At 48.1% G+C, this 23,303-nt stretch overlaps 1 protein-coding gene across 1 annotated transcript; it reads right to left on the minus strand.

Moving 5' to 3' along the window:
• Positions 1 to 945: 945 nt before the first annotated feature.
• DNTTIP1 (deoxynucleotidyltransferase terminal interacting protein 1) lies at positions 946 to 22,389 on the minus strand. Its single transcript, XM_066234787.1, has 13 exons — positions 22,203 to 22,389; positions 21,558 to 21,628; positions 19,345 to 19,441; positions 16,698 to 16,796; positions 13,368 to 13,436; positions 13,077 to 13,133; positions 12,761 to 12,819; positions 11,943 to 11,988; positions 9,684 to 9,742; positions 9,538 to 9,598; positions 5,972 to 6,043; positions 1,410 to 1,465; positions 946 to 1,301 (listed from the first exon to the last, which is right to left on the minus strand). Exons 1-13 carry the CDS (start codon positions 22,374 to 22,376, stop codon positions 1,163 to 1,165), a joined length of 1,059 nt encoding a protein of 352 aa, XP_066090884.1. The 5' UTR covers positions 22,377 to 22,389; the 3' UTR covers positions 946 to 1,162.
• Positions 22,390 to 23,303: the final 914 nt, after the last annotated feature.

Here is a 23,303-nt window from a genome sequence, read left to right on the forward strand (position 1 = left end):
TGGCGACCTCGGGGTCTCGAACCTGGGTCCTTCCACATCCCAGTTCGACGCTCTATCCACTGCGCCACCGCCTGACCAGGCTCCACTACCTACTTCTAGAGCCCTAAGGTGACCAATCATCCTCCTTTAGGGAGGACAGTCCTTCTTTTGTAAGTTCCGTCTTCCCTCGAAAAGTGTCCTCCACCACCACCACACGAAGCATAGAGAGTCCTTCGTCCATTTCCATCTTGGCCCATCAGCAGATGATCCTGGAGCGTCCCTACACCTTCCGTCCTCCTTCGGGAGGATATCCTTTTTGATATTGGAAGACTAATCTGTAAATGTCCGTATTCGATTGATGCAGAGTCGATCTATTGTGTGTGATGTGACGTATTTGTATTTGACATGACGATTTGTCAAGGATCAGTATAGTGCAGCAAGACGTGATTATGAAACACATGTGCTCCGCATGGGAGACCTTGAGAGCATACGATATACTGAGCCTGCAAATGGCTTTGTGTACTTCTTACTGAGACACAACATGGCACATCCAACATTGTATACTCACGATTATTTCTTTCTCAGTGAATATTCAATCATAGACAGGTAAGTACAATTCACGTAAAATTCAATATGAAGGATATTTCTTGTTCAGATATTTCCAATATATTGTTACAAGATGATACATTGACAAAAAATATTCATTCAATGGAAAAGAACTCATTTAGATATCTAAATGAGTATTTTTCTTACAATTATTATTAAAAATTAATAGGCATGTAAGCATCATTACAATATAAAATATTAAAAATGTTTTTATTATGCATTTATATTATAGTATATTATTATTGCAATGAATAAAATGTTTATTTTTGTCCTCCTTCTCATTGTAAAAAAGTTGGTCACCTTAAGAGCTCCTGATGTCTTGGCAGCACCCGCAAGACAGAACACACAGCAGGCTCATCATCTGTGTTTATTAAAAACTGTTTAATTGCTTCCTATCCTAATAACTTTACAAATATAGAACTACATGCCAGTCTGGGTGTGCTCCGTAGTGAGTCACTACAAACTAGCCCAGGCACAGCTTAATGCTGCCATCATCCATGAGCAGTCTCAGCGGGGGCCTCAGCCATAGCGTGAGGGGCTTGGGGGAAGGCCGCCGGGGTAGCCAGGCCACCTGGCTTCAGGTCTGTGCAGGCACTTCAACAGCACGGTGCTCATTCTCTGTCCGTTGTGTCTCCATGTACTTGCGCATTTTCTCAACTATCCAGGAGGGCAGGACAAAGGATTTCAGCTCCTCTAACTTCAGGTCCAGGCATCCTCTGGCATAGACATTGAGGAGAAAAGTTGAAGACAGGATGTAGGCCCAGGCTCACCCTGGGGCTAGGGTAAGGCAGTGGGGAGGGACAGGCCAGATCTACTGGAATTACCTGTAGTCATCACTGGCAGCGAGGTCCCGGATGTCCTCCTCAATGAGGAGGTAGGCCTGGGGCAGGAGCAAAGGAGAGTGGCCATCAGCACTGACTCATTTATGTCTAACTCAATACTACTTTATTAACCATATGCTTAATGGATGGGCTGTAAGGGAGGGGCATACTTTATAATTTTGTAGGGGAGAGTAACCAGGGAGAGACTGTCTGGGGATCTTTCCCTCAAATAGAAACTGTGTGGGTGGGGGAATGGGGACTGGTGACTCTTTATTATGATAAGGTGCCAAGGAATTGAAAAAATTGTTAACATTAGTATTTTAAAAGGAAGAGTCAGGCCCCCTTATCCCTCCTTTCTTTCTTTTTTACTTTATTTATTATATTTATTGATTTTTAGAGAGAGAGGAGTGAGTGAGAGAGAGAGAGAGAGAAGGGGGAGGAGCAGGAAGCATCAACTCCCATATGTGCCTTGATCAGGCAAGCCCAGGGTTTCGAACCGGTGACCTCAGTGTTCCATGTCGACGCTTTATCCCACTGAGCCACCAAAGGTCAGGTACCCCTCCTTTCTAAAGAGAAAAAAACCCTAAAGAGAGAGACTGAAAGGGCAAAAGTTAGTAACTAATAATTTAACTATAGTTCTCTGGAAGGACTGAGGCCACTTGCTAGACAGCAAAGTAAGTAAAACTTTTCTGAAAACTTCCTATTCCCCTTCCTTAAGAGCCTTTAGGAGACAATGTTTACATATCTTAATTAAAAATTCCTACACTGATTCCTCCCCTCCTGGAGTCCTGAGAGTGACGTATACCTCTAGACAAAGGGATCAAGAGCCCACTCCCCTTGCTTGAAAAACCTGCATTCTGTAACAATTTATATGCTTTCTAATAATCATCCCTTTTTTTTTTTTTTTTTTTTTGTATTTTGTATTTTGCTTAAGTTGGAAACGGGGAGGCAATCAGATAGACTCCCACATGCGCCAGACCGGGATCCACCTGGCATGCCCACCAGGGGACGATGCTCTGCCCATCTGGGGCGTCGCTCTGCCACAATCAGAGCCATTCTAGTGCCTGAGGCAGAGGCCACAGAGCCATCCTCAGTGCCCGGGCAAACTTTGCTCCAATGGAGCCTCGGCTGGGCTGCAGGAGGAGAAGAAAGAGACAAAGAGGAAGGAGAGGGGGAGGGGTGGAGAAGCAGATGGGCACTTCTCCTGTGTGCCCTGGCCGGGAATCGAACCAGGGACTCCCGCACGCCAGGCCGACGCTCTACCACTAAGCCAACCGGCCAGGGCCTAATCCCTTTTGGAATTCCTTTTTTTTTCTTTTCATTTTTTCTGAAGCTGGAAACGGGGAGAGACAGTCAGACTCCCGCATGCGCCCGACCGGGATCCACCCGGCACGCCCACCAGGGGCGACGCTCTGCCCACCAGGGGGCGATAATCTGCCCATCCTGGGCGTCGCTATGTTGCGACCAGAGCCACTCTAGCACCTGGGGCAGAGGCCACAGAGCCATCCCCAGCGCCCGGGCCATCTTTGCTCCAATGGAGCCTTGGCTGCGGGAGGGGAAGAGAGAGACAGAGAGGAAAGCGCGGCGGAGGGGTGGAGGAGCAAATGGGCGCTTCTCCTGTGTGCCCTGGCCGGGAATCGAACCCGGGTCCTCCGCACGCTAGGCCGACGCTCTACCGCTGAGCCAACCGGCCAGGTTTTTTTTTTTTTTTTTTTAAAGATTTTATTTATTCATTATAGAGAGGGGAGAGAGAAGAAGGGAGGAGCAGGAAGCATCAACTCCCATATGTGCCTTGACCAGGCAAGCCCAGGGTTTTGAACCGGCAACCTCAGCGTTTCCAGGTTGACGCTTTATCCACTGCGCCACCACAGGTCAGCCTTTTGGAATTCTTTATATGGATAAAACTTGTAAACTAAACAAGCGGGGACTAGCTAGCCCCAAAACTAATTAGGTTTCCTAATAAGTTAGCCCCAACACTTTTAGCAAAGGTAATTTCATTTAGCTTCTCTCCTTATCCTAAGCTAAATAAAACATTTCATTTCCCACTGTTGTGGCAACAAGGATAAGTGTAAAGCCTGGAAGATTTGGGAATGTCTTTGATATGTAAAAAGACATTCATCATTTATCGCTACTGTGTTGAAATGTAAAACGACATTTACTGCTACTGTGTTGGGTATGTAAAACATGTATCACTACTGTGTTATCTTGTAGTCTTAATGTGTAGGAATGTTTTTCCTTTTAATAGATCCTACAGATAAATGTTGTAAGCTTATCAGTAGATGACTTTTATATCATGCTCCCCCTCTTTTCCCCCTCAACCAGTATGTGATCATGTCTATATAACCAACCTCAGGACTATCATTAAGGCTGCACAATTTGGATTAGGTATACCCCGTGTAAGTCATATGTAGCGGCTTATTAATAAATCTCCTCCTAAAATTTGTTCTGTATCCTGCCTTAGTGTCTCTATGTAACTTGTGGATTAAAGTAACATACTTGATAATATTATAACTTCCTGAGGTGCTTAATAACAAACTGGCAAGAGAGCAAGCAAAATATACACAGAAACAGGAAATCTGGAGGAAGCTAGGCTAACTGTAGCAGCCAAGATTATCTGGTTCTGAACTTCATGGCAGAAGGGAAAACTGCCAGGCAACTGGGCTGTACTGTCCCGGGCCGGTGAAGCTGCCTTGGCTGGACGCTGTGCGCTGCAGAGGGAGAGAGCCCTCTCGTGAGCTCACCATCCGGAGGGTGCTGTTCACCACGTGGGAACGTCTGTAGGAGGCAGTTCCTTCTAGTCTCAGGTCAGGAATAATTAATTGTGTGTCCCGGGGGTAATTTGACTGTCTTCATCTTAAGGGTACTAGGAAGTTTTTAACAGACCAGGTGTTCTGGAGAGGGACCTGGAGCTGAATTTGTGAAAACCCAGAAGTGCACTGGTGTCTCAGGTCAGCAATTAAAAAACTTAAAAAAAAAAAAGTTCAGCTCACAGCTTACTTTTAGATCCTGTGCCCCCCCAACCCTATTTCTTACTTGTTATGTTGCATTTTCTGTATCAGTGGTAAGCTCTCAGAAATCTTTTCTGAAACAGAGTGTAGGTATAAACAGAATAGTAAAATAAAAGATAGCTTTCAATACCAGAGAGGAGGTGGCACACTGGTTTGCAAGGCCCCTGGATTCTGATAGGAGCAGTCCTGCAGTGGGACTAAGAGGGTCCACAGGTGTGTGTGTGGGGACACTGCATGTGATGAAAAAGCCCTCCGTGATGGTTCAGAACTCATGCAACGATCATCTTCCTAAGGTCGCGGCTTGATGTGAGCTGAAAACTCTAGAGCTGACTCTGGAAGGGGCTGCCAGGTGTGGCAAACAAGTTTTATCCCTACTGACAGCGGGTGCTGCCTGGGGCACTGTGCTGAGAAAAGATTTTTTTTTTTTTTTTTTTTTTTTTTTTTACAGAGAGAGAGAGTCAGAGAGAGGGATAGACAGGGACAGACAGACAGGAACGGAGAGAGATGAGAAGCATCAATCATTAGTTTTTCGTTGCGACACCTTAGTTGTTCATTGATTGCTTTCTCATATGTGCCTTGACCGTGGGCCTTCAGCAGACCGCGTAACCCCTTGCTTGAGCCAGCGACCTTGGGTCCAAGCTGGTGAGCTTTTGCTCAAACCAGATGAGCCTGTGCTCAAGCTGGTGACCTCAGGGTCTCGAACCTCGGTCCTTGGCATCCCAGTCTGACGCTCTATCTACTGCGCCACCGCCTGGTCAGGCAGAAAAGATTTTTTTAACAGTGTCTGGTGGCGGAGTGTTGGGATGGAAGAGTGATATCTGTCAATGGGTACAAGGGCTAAGTAGTAGGAAGTGTATCTTATAAGTGTCTGCCATTCTTTTTTTTTTTTTTTTTTTTTTTACAGAGACAGAGTCAGAGAGAGGGATAGATAGGGACAGACAGATGGGAATGGAGAGAGATGAGAAGCATCAATCACCAGTTTTTCGTTGTGACACCTTAGTTGTTCATTGATTGCTTTCTCATATGTGCCTTGACTGCGGGCCTTCAGCAGATCGAGTAACCCCTAGCTCGAGCCAGCGATCTTGGGTCCAAGCTAGTGAGCTATTGCTCAAACCATAAGAGCCCCGCTCAAGCTGGCGACCTTGGGGTTTCGAACCTGGGTCTTCCGCATCCCAGTCCGATGCTCTATCCACTGCGCCACCGCCTGGTCAGGCTGTGTCGGCCATTCTTGTGCATAGCTAATACAACCTAAATATGAAGGATGAGGTGGGGAGGTGGGAGGTGGGGAGGTGGGAGGTGGGGAGGTGGGAGGTGGGGAGGTGGGAGGTGGGGAGGGTGGTGTGGGAGACTAGAGACAGCGAAGGGAACCCCAGGGATTACAGCCTGCTGTTCAGCATGAAGGAACAGGCCCTCTCTGCCCTTCCAACCCTCCCTTTCTACATCCATTAGGCTCTGAGAGTATCTCAGATAAGGAGGTAAGCTGCCACCAACAGCTGGAAGCCTGGCCCCTGGGCTGGGGAGTCTCTGGCAGGGGCCTGAGGGAAGGCGCTCACTTACCATCTTCCCCCCGGTGGCCCGCATGTGATGTTGCTCGGCCAGCCAGTGCTTGTCCTGGGGATCAGCTGCATACTGTGAGGGATGAGTCACAGGGGAGACATTAGCCTGGTGCGAGGGGCTTTGCTCACTTGGTCCCAGAGCATACCCTTGGCCCTTGAGCAGTTCTTATGAACAAGACCTTGTCCTAGCTGGGTGGACGTGCAGGCCTCACTGACCTCTCAGAACATTTGAACCCATGAAGCCAGGGGTGGGACCCAATTTCCAGAGATTTAGTTCACATCTAATCCCCAACCCTTCCTTTCTCAAAACAGCATCTCTGGCAATGGGTCGGACTGGTGCCTATTATTATAGAGCTCTGCTCCTCTTTGAAATAATGAGCTGAGGAAGCTTATAACACATGTGACTATTATGGTGACCATACTTTCTAAAACAAAAATTAGGACACTTCAGCCTGACTGGTGGTGGCGCAGTGGATAGAGCATCAGACTGGGACGCTGAGGACCCAGGTTGGAAATCCCATGGTTGCCGGCTTGAGTATGGGCTCATCTGGCTTGAGTAAGGGTTCACCAGCTTAAGCGTGGGGTCACTGGCTTGGGCGCAGGGTCATCAACATGATCCTATGGTTGCTGGCTTGAGCCCAAAGGTCTCTGGCTTGAACCCAAGGTCGCTGGCTTGATGCCCAAGGTCACTGGCTTGAAGCCCAAGGTTGCTGGCTTGATGCCCAAGGTCATTGGCTTGAAGCCCAAGGTTGCTGGCTTGATGCCCAAGGTCACTGGCTTGAAGCCCAAGGTTGCTGGCTTGATGCCCAAGGTCACTGGCTTGAAGCCCAAGGTTGCTGGCTCGAGCAAGGGGGTCACTCGGTCTGCTGTAGCCCCCCGGTCAGGGCACATATGAGAAGCAATCAATGAACTAAAGGTGCCCCAACTATGAGTTGATTCTTCTCATCTCACTCTTCCTGTCTCTGTCTCTCTTCCTCTCTCACTTTAAAAAAAAAAAAAATCAGGACACTTCATGCTTGGGGGGAGGAAGGATGTATTATGGTTAAGAACCCGGTTTTGGAATGAGACAGAAAAGGTTTAAAGTCTGGTTTCTGCCTCTCATTAGATGGCGTAAACCCAGGCAATAATTTTCCTGAGACTCAGTTTCTTCATTTATAAAACAGACAGTATTAATACTTATCTTCTAGGGTTGTTGTTAATAATAAACAAAATAGTGCATAGAAAGTGCTAAATATAGGATATAACATATACTAAGTACTCAATAAAGGTAGATTTTATAAAATAGATGGAACATTTGGTAGAGACCAAGCTGAGAGATTTGTATCGTGACTACCTTTGAGTTTAAATCATTTCACTTCCCATGGAATATAAACGTCAGTGACCCTGCAATCGCATTCCCGGTAAACCATGTTCCGCAGACCACAGCTTGCCCTGCACGAAAGGTAAGCTCTGTGTGGGCAAGGAGGTCTGTGTCTGCTGGGCTGCCACGGTGTCTGTAGCACCTTGCGAGTGCTTGGTGCCCAGTGAGTAGTTGTTCAATGAATGAATGAATTTTTGGGTGAAAAAAAATCAGAGAACAATATGTATAGTATGATTTCAGTAACATGAAATACCACTGAAGGACAGGGGAGGGCGCACTCACACACCTGCATGCAGAGGAAGGGAATGAAGAAGGCTCCTGGCACGCTGTCGGTGTGACCGCCAGGGGGACAGGCAGAGTCAAGGGTGGAGGAAACTGTATTTTGTTCCCTATTAGCTTCTGTGTATTATTCGAATCTTTTACAAGAATGGGTTTATGTATTATTTCTACAATTTAAAAAAGTTAAAAAGTTAAAGCATAGAGAATTAAAAGGAAAACAACATAAACATTTTCCCTTCGCTTATTAGACTGGAAAGGTTAAAATGAGAGCTAGTATTCACTGATAATGGCAGTGGGAGTTGGGAGTTTATTACAAACGGTGGGTCTAAGAATTGGGTAAAAATGATTAACATTTATTGGAGCCCTTGCTACGTGCAAGGCACTGTGTTGGGTGCTTTACTGCACTCTCTCTTAATTCTACCAACCCTGTGGGTTAGTCTGTATCATTTCCTCCCCCCCTCCCCCAAGGCGGGGAGGCAGACAGACAGATTCCCGCATGTGCTCGACCAGGATCCACCCGGCATGCCCACCAGGGGGCGATGCTCTGCCCATCTGGAGTGTTGCTCTGCTGTAACTGGAGCCATTCTAGTGCCTGAGGCGGAGGCCATGAAGCCATCCTCAGCGCCTGGGGCCAACTTTGCTCCAATGGAGCCTTGGCTGCTGGAAGGGAAGAGATAGAGAGAAAGGAGGGGAAGGGAGGGTGGAGAAGCAGATGGGCGCTTCTGTGTGTACTGGCTGGGAATCGAACCCAGGACTTCCCCATGGCAGGCTGATGCTCTACCGCTGAGCCAACCGGCCAGGGCCTCATTTCCATTTTATAGATCACAAAACATGATCAGAAATGTGGAGCCAATTGCCCATAGTCACACAGTTAGTAAGTAACAGACCCAGGACCGAAACCATACTTGTAACCATCGTAACACAGGAATTCAAAGTATGTCCGAGAGCATATCCACTGGGGGACAATGCAAGCAAGTTCTTGGAGGACCTGGATCTTAAAGATCAGCCAGGCAGAAGCCATGGGGGGGTGGGGTTACCCAGGTAACGGGAGCAGCAGGAGTGGATGGACACCGAGAGAGGAAAATGAAGAAGTAGCAAGTAGGCAAACTGTCTAGGCGTTGGGAATCCCAAAACATAAGACTGAAAAGGTAGAGGAGGCAGGCCTGCCCTTCAAAGAACTTGAGCTTGTACAGAATGTAGCAGACAGCGTCCATGGTTCTGAGACCTCAGAGGGGATACACAGTTCTGGCAAGGGGCATTAACCTTGTGAATAGATACAAAAAAACATGTCTTGTATACACATGCACAATTTTGTTTTCTAATGTTTGGGTGCTTTTGTGACTGAGAAAATACAAATTCATGTAAGAGGGTCAATGAATTCATGACTCCCGCCCATCTGTTGTTTCCTCAAACAGAGTTGAGCAAGCACAGCTGTGCTCAGCAGGGGTCCTCTCTTTGAAAAGGGCTGGAACCACTGCCTTGCGCCAATCTCTTCACAGACAACTGGATAGGGTAGTGGTTAAGAGCTCAGGCTTTGCTGAGGACAGACCTGGATTGGAGTCTTGACTCACTAATTATTAGATGAGTAACTGAACAAGTCACTTAGCCTTCCTCAACCCGTTTGTTCTGTTTAAGTTGTAAAATAGGGACAACATACCTACCCGAAAGGACAGTCCATGAGATAATGTAAGTGTGGAGCCTGAAACCATGTTTGGCACACAATAAACACACAAGGCAAGTAGCGATTAGCATCGAGGCACAGAGGTGTGGAGTTAAGTACAAAAGGTACAGGTCAGGGGCAACTGGAGGGGCAACCAGAACCCTGGCTCCCAGACCCATGTTTGTCCCGAGCTTCTCTGTGCCATCTAGAGCCTCCAATGTCAAACATCCCCCTGCAGTGGCCTGCCTCACCCCTAGCACTCACCTACCTTAAAGAGGTGTGGGTGCTTGATGTAGATTCTCCCTCTCGTGCCCCCCATCCCCAGGGCTCTGCAAAGTAACAGACAAGTGGTCAGGATTCCAGCAGTTGTTGTCCTTGGGGCGGACCCCTCAGTGCCAAAGCGCTTAGACTTACTTGTTGGCTCGAGATCCTAACACAAAGGTGGTAGATTCATTCAGCCGAGCTGGGTCCCACTGTATGACAAACAGAGAGGCTGTGAGGGTGAGGTTTATCTGGTGGGCAGGAAGGACACACTCCTCCCCTCCCCTCAACCAATACCGCCCTTGTCCATTATTCAAAACAGGTGAGTCAAGAAACTGACTACTGCCTGACTAGGCGGTGGCGCAGTGGATAGAGCACTGGACTAGGACGGGGAGGACCCAGGTTCGAAACCCCGAGGTCGCCAGCTTGAATGCGGGCTCATCTGGTTTGAGCAAGGCTCACCAGCTTGAGCCCAAGGTCGCTGGCTTGAGCAAGGGGTTACTCAGTCTGCTGAAGGCCCGCAGTCAAGGCACATATGAGAAAGCAATCAATGAACAACTAAGGTGCCATAACAAAGAACTGATGCTTCTCATCTCTCTCCCTTCCTGTCTGTCCCTCTCTCGGTCTCTCTCTATCACAAAAAAAGAAGAAGAAGAAAAAAAAAAGAAACAAAATACTTACAATACACTAGGCCCTGTGCTAGACACTGGGGATAAAGAGGTAAGATAGTCTCTGTTCTTCGAGGGGCCACAGACCTATGCGTACAGGTAATTACACCATCACAGGATGGGCATGAATGATACAGGCAAGTGCAGGGTGTGAGGGGTGCCAAAGGGGAGGGTGACAGGCGCCCTTAAGGAAGTAATTACCAAGATGATTCTGAAAGAGTAAGCACAAGTTAGACAGGGTAGAGGGGAGGAAGGAGGAGCAGCAGGAACAAAGGCAGGTGAGAGTTGGTTTGCATGCTGGAGGGACTACAGCAATTCTGTGTTGCTAAGAGAGAGAGAGAACAGAAATTAGGGAGTGGCAGTTAATGAGGCTGGAGAGAGAAGCCGAGGGCCCTAGTACATTCTATTCATTCTAGAGGCTCTGAGGGGAGTCGCTGAGGCCTCTGCACAGGGGGAGCCAGGCTTGCTTTAAAGATAGCTCACTCTTCTGCAACGTGGCTAATGGATTTGAAGCGGGGCAGTTTAGAGGTTGTTGTAATAGAGCAGTTGTGAAAGATGATGAGGGCCGGAACTAGGATGGCAGTAAGGAGGCAGAGGACGGAATAGCGACTGTGATATATTTAGGAGGTAGAAGTGTCCAGGACTTGGCTGGATGCAGGGAGAGGAAGGCCAGGAAGGGGCAAGGATGAGCAAGGTAGAAAACATAAAAGAAGGCCTGAGCAGATTGTGATTCCCATTTTGGACATATGTGCTGTGTGTGAAATGCTATGGAAATTCCAGGCAGGGGTCCAGCAGACAGTAGATGTGGGGCAAATCAAGGGTATGACCACTTTAGACATGCTGGTCTCTGAAACCATCACCCAGAGAGAAACTAGATGGGGGAGTGGGCCAAGGAGAGAATTCTGGGCACACCCACGTGTATGGGTCACTGCTGAGGAATAACTCAGAGAGCGAGGATGTTGCAGAGGAACAGAAAGACCTGAAAGAGCCAGGAGAATGCAGGACCACGGCTTTAAGGGCAGAGCTTTTGAAGGAAAGCGTGGTCACTGGGTGAAAGCAGAGGGCCGGTACGACAGGGGTGGACCCTTTTTACTGGACACACCAGGACAGCAGAGCTTTTACCTGACTGGGCTTCCACACATGCTTGTCCTTAAAGAACGGAGTCTGCTGCCCAAAGACCTTGCAAACAACTGTTCTGGAGACAACAGAGGCTGATGGTGGAGAGCACAGACTCTGGTGTCAACGGGTCTTCTGTTCGAGACTTGGCTCCACCACGACTAGTATGTGACTCTGAGCAAGTCCTAAGCCTCAGTACACACTCACATGTGTTGGGTGGATAAGATCTAAATAAGAAGATTTCTGGGAGTTGGCAGGAAAGGAAGCTCCTTGACTAGAGAAGGGCAACAGAATCTATTCCTCGGGTGTTACAAACATTCAGTGAGATGATCCATGTACAGATTCAGGGAGCGTTTGTCACATATTAAGTATTGCATAAGCATTAGTGACCATGAGCTCTCACGGGAGGCTTCAGCAGACTCAGGCCTTCTCTTTGTTTTACCCCAACTCCAGCCCCTACTCGAGAGCCTCATGGGAGGCCAGCGCTGGGATCGGGGACGGGCAACATGGCTCTGGGGTGGCCAGCACGCGTCCTTCCCCACCCCCAGCTCTTCCCCTCACGGTGGGCCCCGGAGCCTTGACTGAGACTCTCGGGGTTGAGGTCACTGCCATGCTCACATAATCGTACCTTGGGGCCTTCTCGGCGAATTGGTTCACAGGATTTTGGTTTCCACCTGATTGGAAGGAAAGAAGAAAGGTGAATTCTCTCACTTTGGCCCTGGGCACGCTTCCTCCTAGTAACCCACTGGGGGAGGCACGAAGGGAGAGGGGCACTGGACAGGAAACCATCCTAGGGTATCAAGTCCAGGCACCTCTTGGAGTTGTTCTCATCTGACAAAACTGCGGTGTGTCCGTGAGGAATGAGCTCGCTCAGGTAGGACGCAGGTCTAAGGTGTGCTGTTACCAGCACTCCATGTCCCAGGCCAGTGGCTCCCAGCTAGCCCCACCGCTCTTAACCAGACCCGAGAGGCTTTATCTGCTTTGTACATTGGGCTTCCGTGTACAGTTTTGTTTAAAAATCTTTGAAAATGACCGTCCTAGAGGGAATGGAGTAGTCTTGACCCTTAGCTGGAGGACTTTAGGCAAGTTAATTCTTTGAACCTTTTCCTTTTCTGCAAAATTAATTATACTTTCATTAGCGGGTGGTTGTAAGGATTAAAAAGTATGTATGTATGGGGTTCAGACCAGTTAGGGCACACTGTAAACATTCACTACATACTACTCACAGAGAAAGCCTGGTGTTAATGGAGTTGGGCTGGACTGTTCTGGGGCAAAAGCAGGATGAAACCACCTCCTCCTTGCTGCTTTTTCCCCTACCCTCCCACCTGGGCAACCCTCCTCCCTGGTGACTTGAAAGACCTGATTTCTACAGGAGCTGAACACTGGTCTCTTTCTCCCAGCCCACTCCATCCCCGTTCCTCCTTCGGCTCAGTGGTCCCCACTTACACCATGCCGGTGGATGCCCGGTCATTTGACAGGATGTGTCCTGGAGGCCGTCCCTTCCTCTGCCACAAAGAACAGCTGTCAAAGGCCTGACCCCGTGGATGCGCCACCCTGCCCCATCCCACTGGCAGGTGCATGGTCGCTGGTGGAGATGGATTTTCCAAAGAGACCAAATGGTGCTTGAGAGTGAACAGGGACAGTGTGTTTCGAGGGCGCCTGCTTCTCATGCTAGAAGGGTCCCAGGATGCTCGCAGGAAGCTGCTGCCTTCTCTGGAGCTGCAAGGCCTTTTCCCTGCCAGAAAACGTGGAGATGGTTTACCTTTTTGGGAATGGGACTTCCTCGATGGGCACCTTCCTCTTCCACCTGCCGACCACGCTGCAGAAAGAGGAAAGGTAGTCAGTGCAAGGCCAGTGCCGTGGCTGCAGGTTCCCGGGGATGCAGAAGACAGAGCCCCTGGACCACACCCTCCAGCCCTGCCCTGAGCCAGGCCTCAGAAACCCCCCAGCAGGGTATTTGGACCTGGCCCTACAAATGGGTGGTACGTGGAACCCCCCTGCCTCCCAGTCTGATCATTCTCCCTCTCCTAACCCCCAGCTCAGGGAATCTGACCTTTATTCCTGGAAGCTCATGAGTCAATCTGGGTATAACTTTTTCTCCATCTGTAAACAGTAGTTTAGCCTGAATGGAAAAGACCGCGTTAACAGTCACTATTTTGGGGGAAGCCTCTGCTTTCATTTTTATAGACACATTCCAAACTGGGTTACAATTGTTCCATGATCAGTACAAAGGCACTTGAAGATATGCACTAAGTAGATACCTATTTTTTTAAAAGATTTTATTTATTCATTTTAGAGAAGGGGGCAGAGAGAAGGGAGAGAGAAGAGGGGGGAGGAGCAGGAAGCATCAACTCCCATATATGCCTTGACTGGGCAAGCCCAGGGTTTCGAGCCAGTGACCTCAGCATTCCAGGTCGACGCTTTATCCACTGCGCCACCACAGGTCAGGGGATACCTATTTTTTTTTAAATTTGGGTAATATATCGCCTGACCGGTGGTGGAACAGTGGCTAGAGAGTCGTCCTGGGATACTGAGGTCCCAGGTTGGAAACCCCAAGGTTACTGGCTCGAGTGCAGGGTTGCTGGCTTGAATGTGGGATCATCAACATGACCCCCATGGTCACTGGCTTGAGCCTAAGGTTGCTGGCTTGAGCAAGGGGTCACTGGTTTGGCTGGAGCCCCCCCTACCTGCATCAAGGCATGTATGAGGAGCAATCAATGAACAAATAAAGTGATGCAACTACTCACTGATGCTTCTCATCTCTCTCTCTTCCTGTCTATTTCATACACACACACACAAAACAAAAAAACTGAGTAATATATAATCATTGTTGAAAAATTAAAAATGTAAATAAGTAAAATAAAAGAAATCAAACCTGACACCTCAGTATCCTGAGAATACTGTTAATATTTCAATATAAATTCTTCCTCACTTTTTCCCATGTAAATATATACTATATGTATATTTTACTTATTTACATTTTTAAATTTTTCAATAATGATCATAAATTACTCGTTTTTTTTTTTTGTTTTTTTGTTTTTAATTTTGTGACAGAGAGAGGAACAGGCAGACTGGAAGGGAGATGAAAAACATCAATTCTTTGTTGCGGCACCTTCGTTTCTCAGTGATTGCTCTCTCATATGTGCCTTGACCGGGGGGGGGGGAGGGGGGGGGGCTCCAGCGACCTTGGGTTTTTAAGCTGGTAAGCCTCGCTCAAACCAGATGAGCCCATGCTCAAGCTGGCGACCCCGGGGTCACGAACCCGGGTCCTCCACATCCCAGGCCGACGCTCTATCCACTGCGCCACCGCCTGGTCAGGCAATTACTAAAGTTTTTTTAAAAAAATAGATATATACAGATTTATATAACAGTCTGCCCATGTCGTGTGGATGTCCCAAATATGCCACATCCCCAACTGAACTCATGATCTTCTCCTCCAAAAGTTGTTCCTTCTCAGTGAAGAGTGCATGGGTCTTGGTGCACATGTCACTTACTTCATCCCTGTCTGCCCAACTGGGATATAAGTGCTAGGAGAACGGGAACTCTGCTTGTCTGTTTGCCATGTATTCATCCATTCACTCACTCACTTACAACTCATTCAATAAATACTTAGTGTACTCATAGTAAGAGTCATATCCTAGGGCTAGGAATACAGCAGCGAACAAGATCAGGCCTCAACTCTTATAGAATCAAGATTTTAGCAGAGGAGGGAGGCAGACAATAAACAGATGAGCTACTAATAATTTCAAATTGAAATAAATAGTGGAGATAAACAAGGGAAGTGATAGTAACTGGAGCTGGGGAAGGAAGTGAGATGAAGGCTACTTTAGATGGAGTGTTCAGTGGTGGCCTCTCTGATGAGGTGATATTTCAGCTAAATCTGAAGAAAAGGAGCCAGCTATGTAGAGTGAAGGGTAGAGCATGCCACGCAGTGAGAGCAGAAAGAGCAAAGGCCCTGAGCTGATTGGTGTGCCAGAGAAGCAGGAGTACAGCATGGCTAGATATAGTCAAAAGGGGCAGGTGGGATGAACTGAAGTTTAAGAAGCAGGAGCCAGTCCACGCTGGGTTTGTGGGTCACAGTAAGGCATGAGGGTTTTATTCTGCCTTCAAACTGGAGTCACTGAAGTGTTTAGAGAGCAGAGTGAGACCATGTGATGCATCTCTGAAAGGATGGTCTGGGTGCTGTGAGAACGGACTGGAGCAAGGCAGGAGTGGAAGTAGCTCAGGGCTGAGACATGCATCTGGGGATCGTCCGCAGTTAAATGTGGAGGCTTCAAAGCCACAGGACTCGATGAAATCGCCTACGACGAGAATAAGCCACAGAAGAGAAGGGGTCTGGGACTGAGTTTGGGAGAGCACCAACAGTCAGAGGTCAGGCAGAGAAGATGAGCTGGGCCGGGAAGCCGAGGGGGGGGGCAGTGAGGCTGGAGCCAGGAGATGAGCATTCTAAGAAACAAAACACGATCCACTGCAACAAATGCCGCCAAGAAGCTGAGTAAGCTCTCATCGACGGCATGAGGTTCTGCTCCTCAGAGCGGAGGTCCGGGCCCCGGTCTCGCTTTTGTCTAAGGCTGTGCCTGAGTAGCCAGCCAGCCAGCCAATCTCCTTATGATAATCACCCTTACAGAACTGAACTCAAACCAGCCCCTGTGGCTTTGACTCTGAAGAAATTTCCATCTTTGACAGCTAACGGTTTCACAGTCAAGCACAGAGTCTGGGTGATGCTGACCATTCCTGTAATAACAGCAGCTGACACATGCAAACAGGTTCACTGCTATCTTGGGAACACAGCCATTTATAGATCTGATGTCATGCCTCCTGACCACACCCTGAGAGGCAGGGAGGCAGAAAGGGTGATAGTCTCCATGATACCAAAAGGGGCTGGGACTTCTTGAAGGATCAAGTCACAAGTACTTGCAGAGCTGAGATGGACCTCAGCTACTCAAACTCTTGCATGTTCTAAGCAACACTTTCTTCATCTGTAAATTAGGGATTAAAACATGTCTTCTGAACCAGTTTCCTCTGAGATGTAAATAAACAAATGCATGTGAAAACAGCTATCACAGAACCTGGCATATAGTAACTACTCCCCCCACCCCTTTTAAATGTTTATTTTATTGATTTGAGAGAGAGAAAGACAGGATCAATCTGTTCCTGTATGTGTCCTGACCGGGGATTGAACCAGCAACCTCTGTGCTTCTGGACGATGCTCTAACCGAGCTATCCTGCTAGGGTGTTCCCTCCTCTTCTGTCAGCAACTCTTGCAAGCCCTAGCCGGATGCTGAGTGGCTTCTGCATCCCCCACTGGTGATGGGATCACACTTCTTAGTGGAGCCCCAGGGGCTGACCCTGTGCCCACACCTCTGGTTCTATTTGGTCTTACCTGCTCCAAGCAGCTCCGACAGGCCTCCTGGATCAGCTGCTCTGCATCCACTTCTTCCCCGACGTTGTCTCGCACATTCAGTGCTGCCTTCTGGAAGAACTAGGGAGAAGTACAAAGAGGAAAAGTCACAAGTCCTGCTAATTTGCACCAACTTGAAGGAAACTGAATAGAAAAGAGAAGTTTTTCGCTCTTTCTGCCATCATGGAGCCTGTGGAGGCTGCTGGGAAGAGGACTTCTAAAACGACAAATACGTCTGGAAGGCTGTGGTCCATGGCCATTTTTGCCAGCTATAAGCAGGTCTCTGGAACCAGAGGGAGCACACAGCTCTTCTTTAAATTGAAGGTGTTTCTGCCTGAGCTGAAACTGAGCTCTCTCTAGGCAAGAGTTGTGTTTATGTGGACAAAGCAAAGAACCACACGGTGACTCCTGGTGGCAAACCGAACAAACCCAGAGTCGTCTGCGAAAGGAACTCCTGCTCATGGAAACAGAGGCACGGCTCGTGCCAAATTCCGAAGCAACCTTCTTTCTAAGGCTGTTGGGCACTTAATCCGTGTAATGCTGTGTCCCTCAAGGATCTAAACTTATTGAAAAGTAAATAAAAAGGAATTATGAGCATGATGTAGCAACCAGACAGATTTTGATTCATATCCCAGCCTCATTTCCCCACTCTGTCCTCGTTTTAGGAGGAGCATAATCACAGAGGTGCCCAAAGGATGGTCATTACAGCATTAATGTGTAAATAATGCAAAAATCAAAGAATAGCCCTGGCCGGTTGGCTCAGTGGTAGAGCATTGGCCTGGTGTGCGGGAGTCCCGGGTTTGATTCCCGGCCAGGGCACACAGGAGAAGCGCCCATCTGCTTGTCCACCCCTCCCCCTCTCCTTCCTCTCTGTCTCTCTCTTCCCTTCCCGCAGCCAAGGCTCCACTGGAGCAAAGCTGGCCCAGGCACTGAGGATGGCTCCATGGCCTCTGCCTCAGGCGCTAGAATGGCCCTGGTTGCAACAGAGCAACGCCCCAGATGGGCAGAGCATTGCCCCCTGGTAGGCATGCCGGGTGGATCCCGGTCGGGCGCATGCAGGAGTCTGTCTGACTGCCTCCCCTTTTCCAACTTCAGAAAAAGAAAAAAAAAAGAAAAAAAAAATCAAAGAATAACCTAAATGTCCAGGTATAAAATAAATTATGGCATAGCCATATCATGAATATGCAAATTAAAAAACCCCAGGATGTATAGAAAAAAATATTTTTGATATTAAAAGTATTTATGATATATTGCCAAGTAAAGGAAGCATGTTATAAAATAGTTTGGCATCATCTGAAGTGATTTATGTAAAATAGCAAAAGACAAACAGAGATGAAAGAACTGTAAGAATACATAGTAAAGTAACAGCCGTGACATCATGGATGACTGTGTTCCTTTTTGTTCTTATCTATATTCTCTCAATTTTTATAGTATACATGTATGCCTTCTATAGAAGAAGGAATCCCAGTGCCGGAAGTGAACAGGCTAGGGGAGGCTGGGAAAGACCCAGACTGTAGAAAGTCCTGATTGAATGTAACCTTGCCCAATCACAAAGGAACATCTGTGGGATATCAGGAGTGAGACCGGCCAGGGCCCCAGGATGCCAGCAGCTTCACCTGACGGGGGGAAGGGGAGACAGGCCCTGGCCAGGTAGCTCAGTTGGTTAGAGCATCCTTCCAATACCCTCCAAGGTTGTGGGTTCGATCCCCAGTCAGGGCACATACAGGAACAGATAAGATGTTCCTGTCTTTCTCTTTCCCTTCCTCTCTTGCTAAAATCAATAAATAAAAATGAAAAGAAACAAAAACAAAAAAGGAAAGCAGAAGTTTCCTCCGGTGGGTAAGAGAGAAAGCTTGGGCCTGAAAACACCGAGGACAAGGTGGTGAAATGTCCTTTATTCAGAGGGCTTTTCCAGCCGTGATCTGTGAACTAGAACTGTTCCCCACTCTCTTCCCCTTTTCTCTGGCCTCCCTAACAAAGCAGAAATTTACTAAAAGGCAAGACATTGTCCATTTTGTTTACTACTACATCACCTGTGCCTAGAACAGTGCCTGCCATTATGATAAGCGCTCAGTAAACCCTTCTTGAGTGAATCAGTAAACATAAGACGAGGAAGTTTAGGAAGAAAAACAAAGAGTTCAGTTCAGAATATGCTGGGTGTGAAGCATCCAGGAGGCATTCAAGTAGAACCACGCAGAAGTTTTTTTATAGTCCTAGAAAATAATTTTCTTTTTTTTTTTTTAAATTTTTATTAATGTTAATGGGATGACATTAATAATTCAGGGTACATATATTCAAAGAAAACATGTCTAGGTTATCTTGTCATTAAATTGAAAATTATTTTCAATAATAATACTGGACGTATTATGAAACAAGTAACAAAAACACTTGTTATGTTCCAAACACAGTTCTGAGCACATTACACTTAAGTCATTTCATCCTCACAACAGCTTGGCAAAAGAGGTGTTCAAATTACCCCCAAAGAGGGAGAAAAGTTCTCAGGGATTCAGAATTGGAAAACTTGAGCTATCTGTGTGTACTAGAGAGAGCCAGGGAGAGAGTGGTGCAGGGAAGGACTGCTCATGTGTTATTAAGGACTGATGCTGTTTTACCTTTGTGTCCCTCTCACCTTCATGTACTTGTTGAATACAGTCTGGATCTCCTCATTGATGCTAGGCTGCAACACAGCTCGGAGGAGGTCCATAGAGATGGCAGGATCTGTGAAACTGCATACAGGACAGAGACACAGTCAGGGGACATGTCCCAAACACATTCTTTCTTAGTCTTCCCAGGCAATTATTGCCATAGGATCCTTTCATGACAGTAACAGGTAGCTTTTACTGAAAACTAGCTATGTGCTCAGTCTCTCTGTAAATCACATAGGTGTATGCTTTTATTTCACTCCTATAACTCTATGAAGTGAGTATTATTTTAGTTTTAAAATTAATTTATTGATATTAAAGAGAGAGAGGAAGAGGACAAGGGAGGGGGAGGGAAATAGAGAGAGAGAGAGAGAGAGAGAGACAAACAGATTTATTGTTCCACTTATTTATGCATTCATTGGTTGATTCTTGTATGTGCCCTGACTGAGGATCAAACCCCTCAACCTTGGTGTATTGGAATGATGCTCTAACCAACTGAGCTACCTAGCCAGGGCTGAGTATTTTAAAAGTGTTATGAAGTACTGTATAATATGTATACAGAAAAGTCTATACACTTTATTTATTTTATTTTATTTTATTATTATTTTTTTGTATTTTTCTGAAGTTGGAAACGGGGAGGCAGTCAGACAGACTCCTGCATGCGCCCGACCGGGATCCACAGGGCATGCCCACCAGGGGGCAATGCTCTACCCATCTGGGGCGTTGCTCTGTAGCAACCAGAGCCATTCTAGCGCCTGAGGCAGAGGCCATGGAGCCATCCTCAGCGTCTGGGCCAACTTTGCTCCACTGGAGCCTTGGTTGCAGGAGGGGAAGAGAGAGACACAGAGGAAGGAGAGGGGGAGGGTGGAGAAGCAGATGGGCACTTCTCCTGTGTGCCCTGGCCGGGAATCAAACCCGGGACTCCCGCACGCCAGGCGACGCTCTACCACTGAGCCAACCGGCCAGGGCTGAAAAGTCTATACACTTTAATGAATAGTATTCATGAACACCCATTTCATCACTGTCGAGGTCAATAAATATAATCAGGCCCTGGCTGGTTGGCTCAGCAGTAGAGCGTCGGCTGGGTGTATGAAAGTTCCGGGTTCAATTCCCTGTCAGGGCACACAGGAGAAGCGCCCATCTGCTTCTCCCCCCTCCCCCCTCTCATTCCTCTCTATCTCTCTCTTTTCCTCCCACAGCCAAGGCTCCACTGGAGCAAAGCTGGCCCGGGAGCTGAGGATGGCTCCATGGCCTTTGCCTCAGGTGTTAGAATGGCCCCAGATGGGCAGAACATCGCCCCCTGGTGGGCATGCCGGGTGAGTTCCCGGTCAGGTGCATGCGGGAGTCTGACTGCCTCCCTGCTTCTAACTTTGGAAAAATACAAAAAAAAAGAAAAAAGAAATATAATCAGTATCCCAAAGGCCCATCTTGTGTTCTTTCCTTTCTCTTTTATTATTTATTTAATAATAATAACAATGGTTAGTTATTCATAATTACCCTATTATCACAGGTAACAGTAGCCTGTGATAATACTATTGTATTAGCCATACTTTGGCAACATTGATTTGTTGCATTCATCAGTTGCTTCTTTTATGTGCCCAAAGGGATGATGGAACCCTCAACCATGGCATATCCTGGCAACACCTGACCTAACAGAGCTACCTAGCCAGGACTAGTCACACTTTTTTAACCTCTGTGCTTCTCTGCCTCTTTTTTTTCTTTTGTTAAGGTGTTGTTTTTTCTTGAATTTATTGATTTTAGAGAGAGAAAAGAGAGAGAGAGAGAGTGAGAGAAACATCTATATGTTGTTCCATTCATTTATGCATTCACTGGTTGATTCTTGTATGTGCCCTGACTGGGAATTGAACCCCGCAATCATGATTATCAGAATGATGCTCTATTCAACTGAACAACTTGGCCAGGGCTACTCTGCCTTTTTAGAACCCTCAAACACAGACGAGTGAGTGTTAGGGATCTTAGTCATTGTTTAATCTACCTTTCCCTTTCATTTTGTACATAAATTCAGAGGGAGCAGTGACTTGCTCAAGGTTACAGAATCACAGAATCTGAGTCTCCTCTTTCCTAGTCCAGTGCTCTTTCAACCGCCTGACGATCTCTTCTCAGCATTCCACAACCAGAACCCCAAAGCTGCCTTCCTAGCCAGTGCCCGGAGGTCAGTCCCACCGGGAGTCAGCCTCACCTCGTAGTCATCTGTGAGCGGCGGCCCCTTCGCTGCACTTGCCGGTGCTTTATCATTATGTTCCAAGGGTTCTGCGGGGACCAAGGGGCAGATGTTATCGAAGTCTGTGATACTGGGGTGAAGGTGGAGGGTGGGCATGAAGTTAAACACAGCCCTGCTTCTCAGGTGCTTCCACCACCTCTCCCACCTTGGGGTCGGGGGGAGGGCAGTGATTGAAAGGTCCTGCCAGGGAAGAGAAACACGGAGAGAGCTTCCAGCCTCAAAAGTCCCGACTGCCCCTTTTCCGGAACGGCTGGAGGTAGGGAACCGGTGTTTACCGAGGGCCTACTTCGTGGCTGACTGACGGGCCGGCGCTTTACCCGCACTATATCCCATCCCCACAACAGCCCCATGAGATACTAATCATCTCCGTGTTACAGAAGAGGAAACTGGAGCTCAGGGGGCTGACAGGACTGGCCCACGTCACCTAGCGAGGAGGGCGGCACCAGAAGTTGAATCTAGGTCGTCGGACTGCGAGAAACGCCAACCCCCTCGGTAGCACCAGCCGCCACCACGTTCTCTCGCCCGTGGGCTAGGGTCCCGGGGACCCGAGGGCCTGGCGGCCCGAGGTCGGACCCGGCCCGGCCTCCCTGGGAGTACTCTTACTGTGAGGACCAGCTGTCCCGCTGCGCCCACGTCTCCCAGCTCCAGGCCGCTCCGCTCTGCCCCGCCGGGTCCCCGCGGCTGCTCGGCGTCGCCAGTGGCTCCCATGGCACCCCGGACCCTCACAACTGCAGCCAGACTCTGCCAATGGGCCGGAAAGTGGCTCCGTGACGTCATTGGAACGCGCGAACACCTGCCAGAGAGCGCGACGCAGCCAGCTGCGGAGTTACCATGGGAACCAACCGCCGCCTCTCGCCACGGATCCGGAGGCTCAGGGGGCGTGCGTGCGGATGGGTGGGCGGGGCTCTCTCGGGGGAGGGGCCACTTCGCGGGTGTATGCTGGGGGTGTTCAGTCAAGTATCGTTCTCTGACCAGAGAAGTATGAGACAGAGGAAGGGAGCAGGTTCCCAGGGGCTGGGGAGCATAGGGGAGCGTTTCGTACAGTGGCGCCTGCAGTTTAATCTTTGAAAACCGTCGATTTTAACATGCTCGGTACTCAGCCCCCGGGATTGGAGTGGTCTAATGCAGGGACCCAGAAACCCAACAACAGGATGCCCATGTCATCTCTAACACTCACCGACCGGGTCTTCCCAGGCCTCGACCCCAGGGTCTGCCTCTTGGGTCTGAGGGCATTACAATGAAGGGTGGGACTTGGACGGTGGATTCTCCCAGCCCCAGGAAGCTGGGCTTCCATCCCCATGCTGGTGATTCTGGGATGGGCTGATGTAGCGATTTAACTGCTGTGGAGTTCCCCAGAGCTCCCCTTGTCTCTTTTTTAGAGGTAAGGTGGCCCTGAATAAAATTGGATCGATTTATGGGTGGTACAGTTACTTTTTCCAGGTCACAAAACTAGGTAATAGAAAGTGCATGAGTTTTGCAGTTAGGAAGATTTAAGTTCAAATCCAGTATGATGTGGTGATTAAGAACTATGGAATTGGACTGCCTATCTTTGTTTTTACCATTTACTAGCTGTGTGACCCACGTTTCTTAATGCACATCAGTTTCCCCATCTGAAAAATGAGGATAATAGTAACAAACACATAAGGTTGCAGTGAAGTTTGAGTTAATGTATATAAAGCACTTAGAAATGTGGCCCAAGTAAAT

This window comes from Saccopteryx bilineata, chromosome 6 (assembly GCF_036850765.1).
Source record: "Saccopteryx bilineata isolate mSacBil1 chromosome 6, mSacBil1_pri_phased_curated, whole genome shotgun sequence".
Taxonomy (NCBI): Eukaryota; Metazoa; Chordata; class Mammalia; order Chiroptera; family Emballonuridae; genus Saccopteryx; species Saccopteryx bilineata.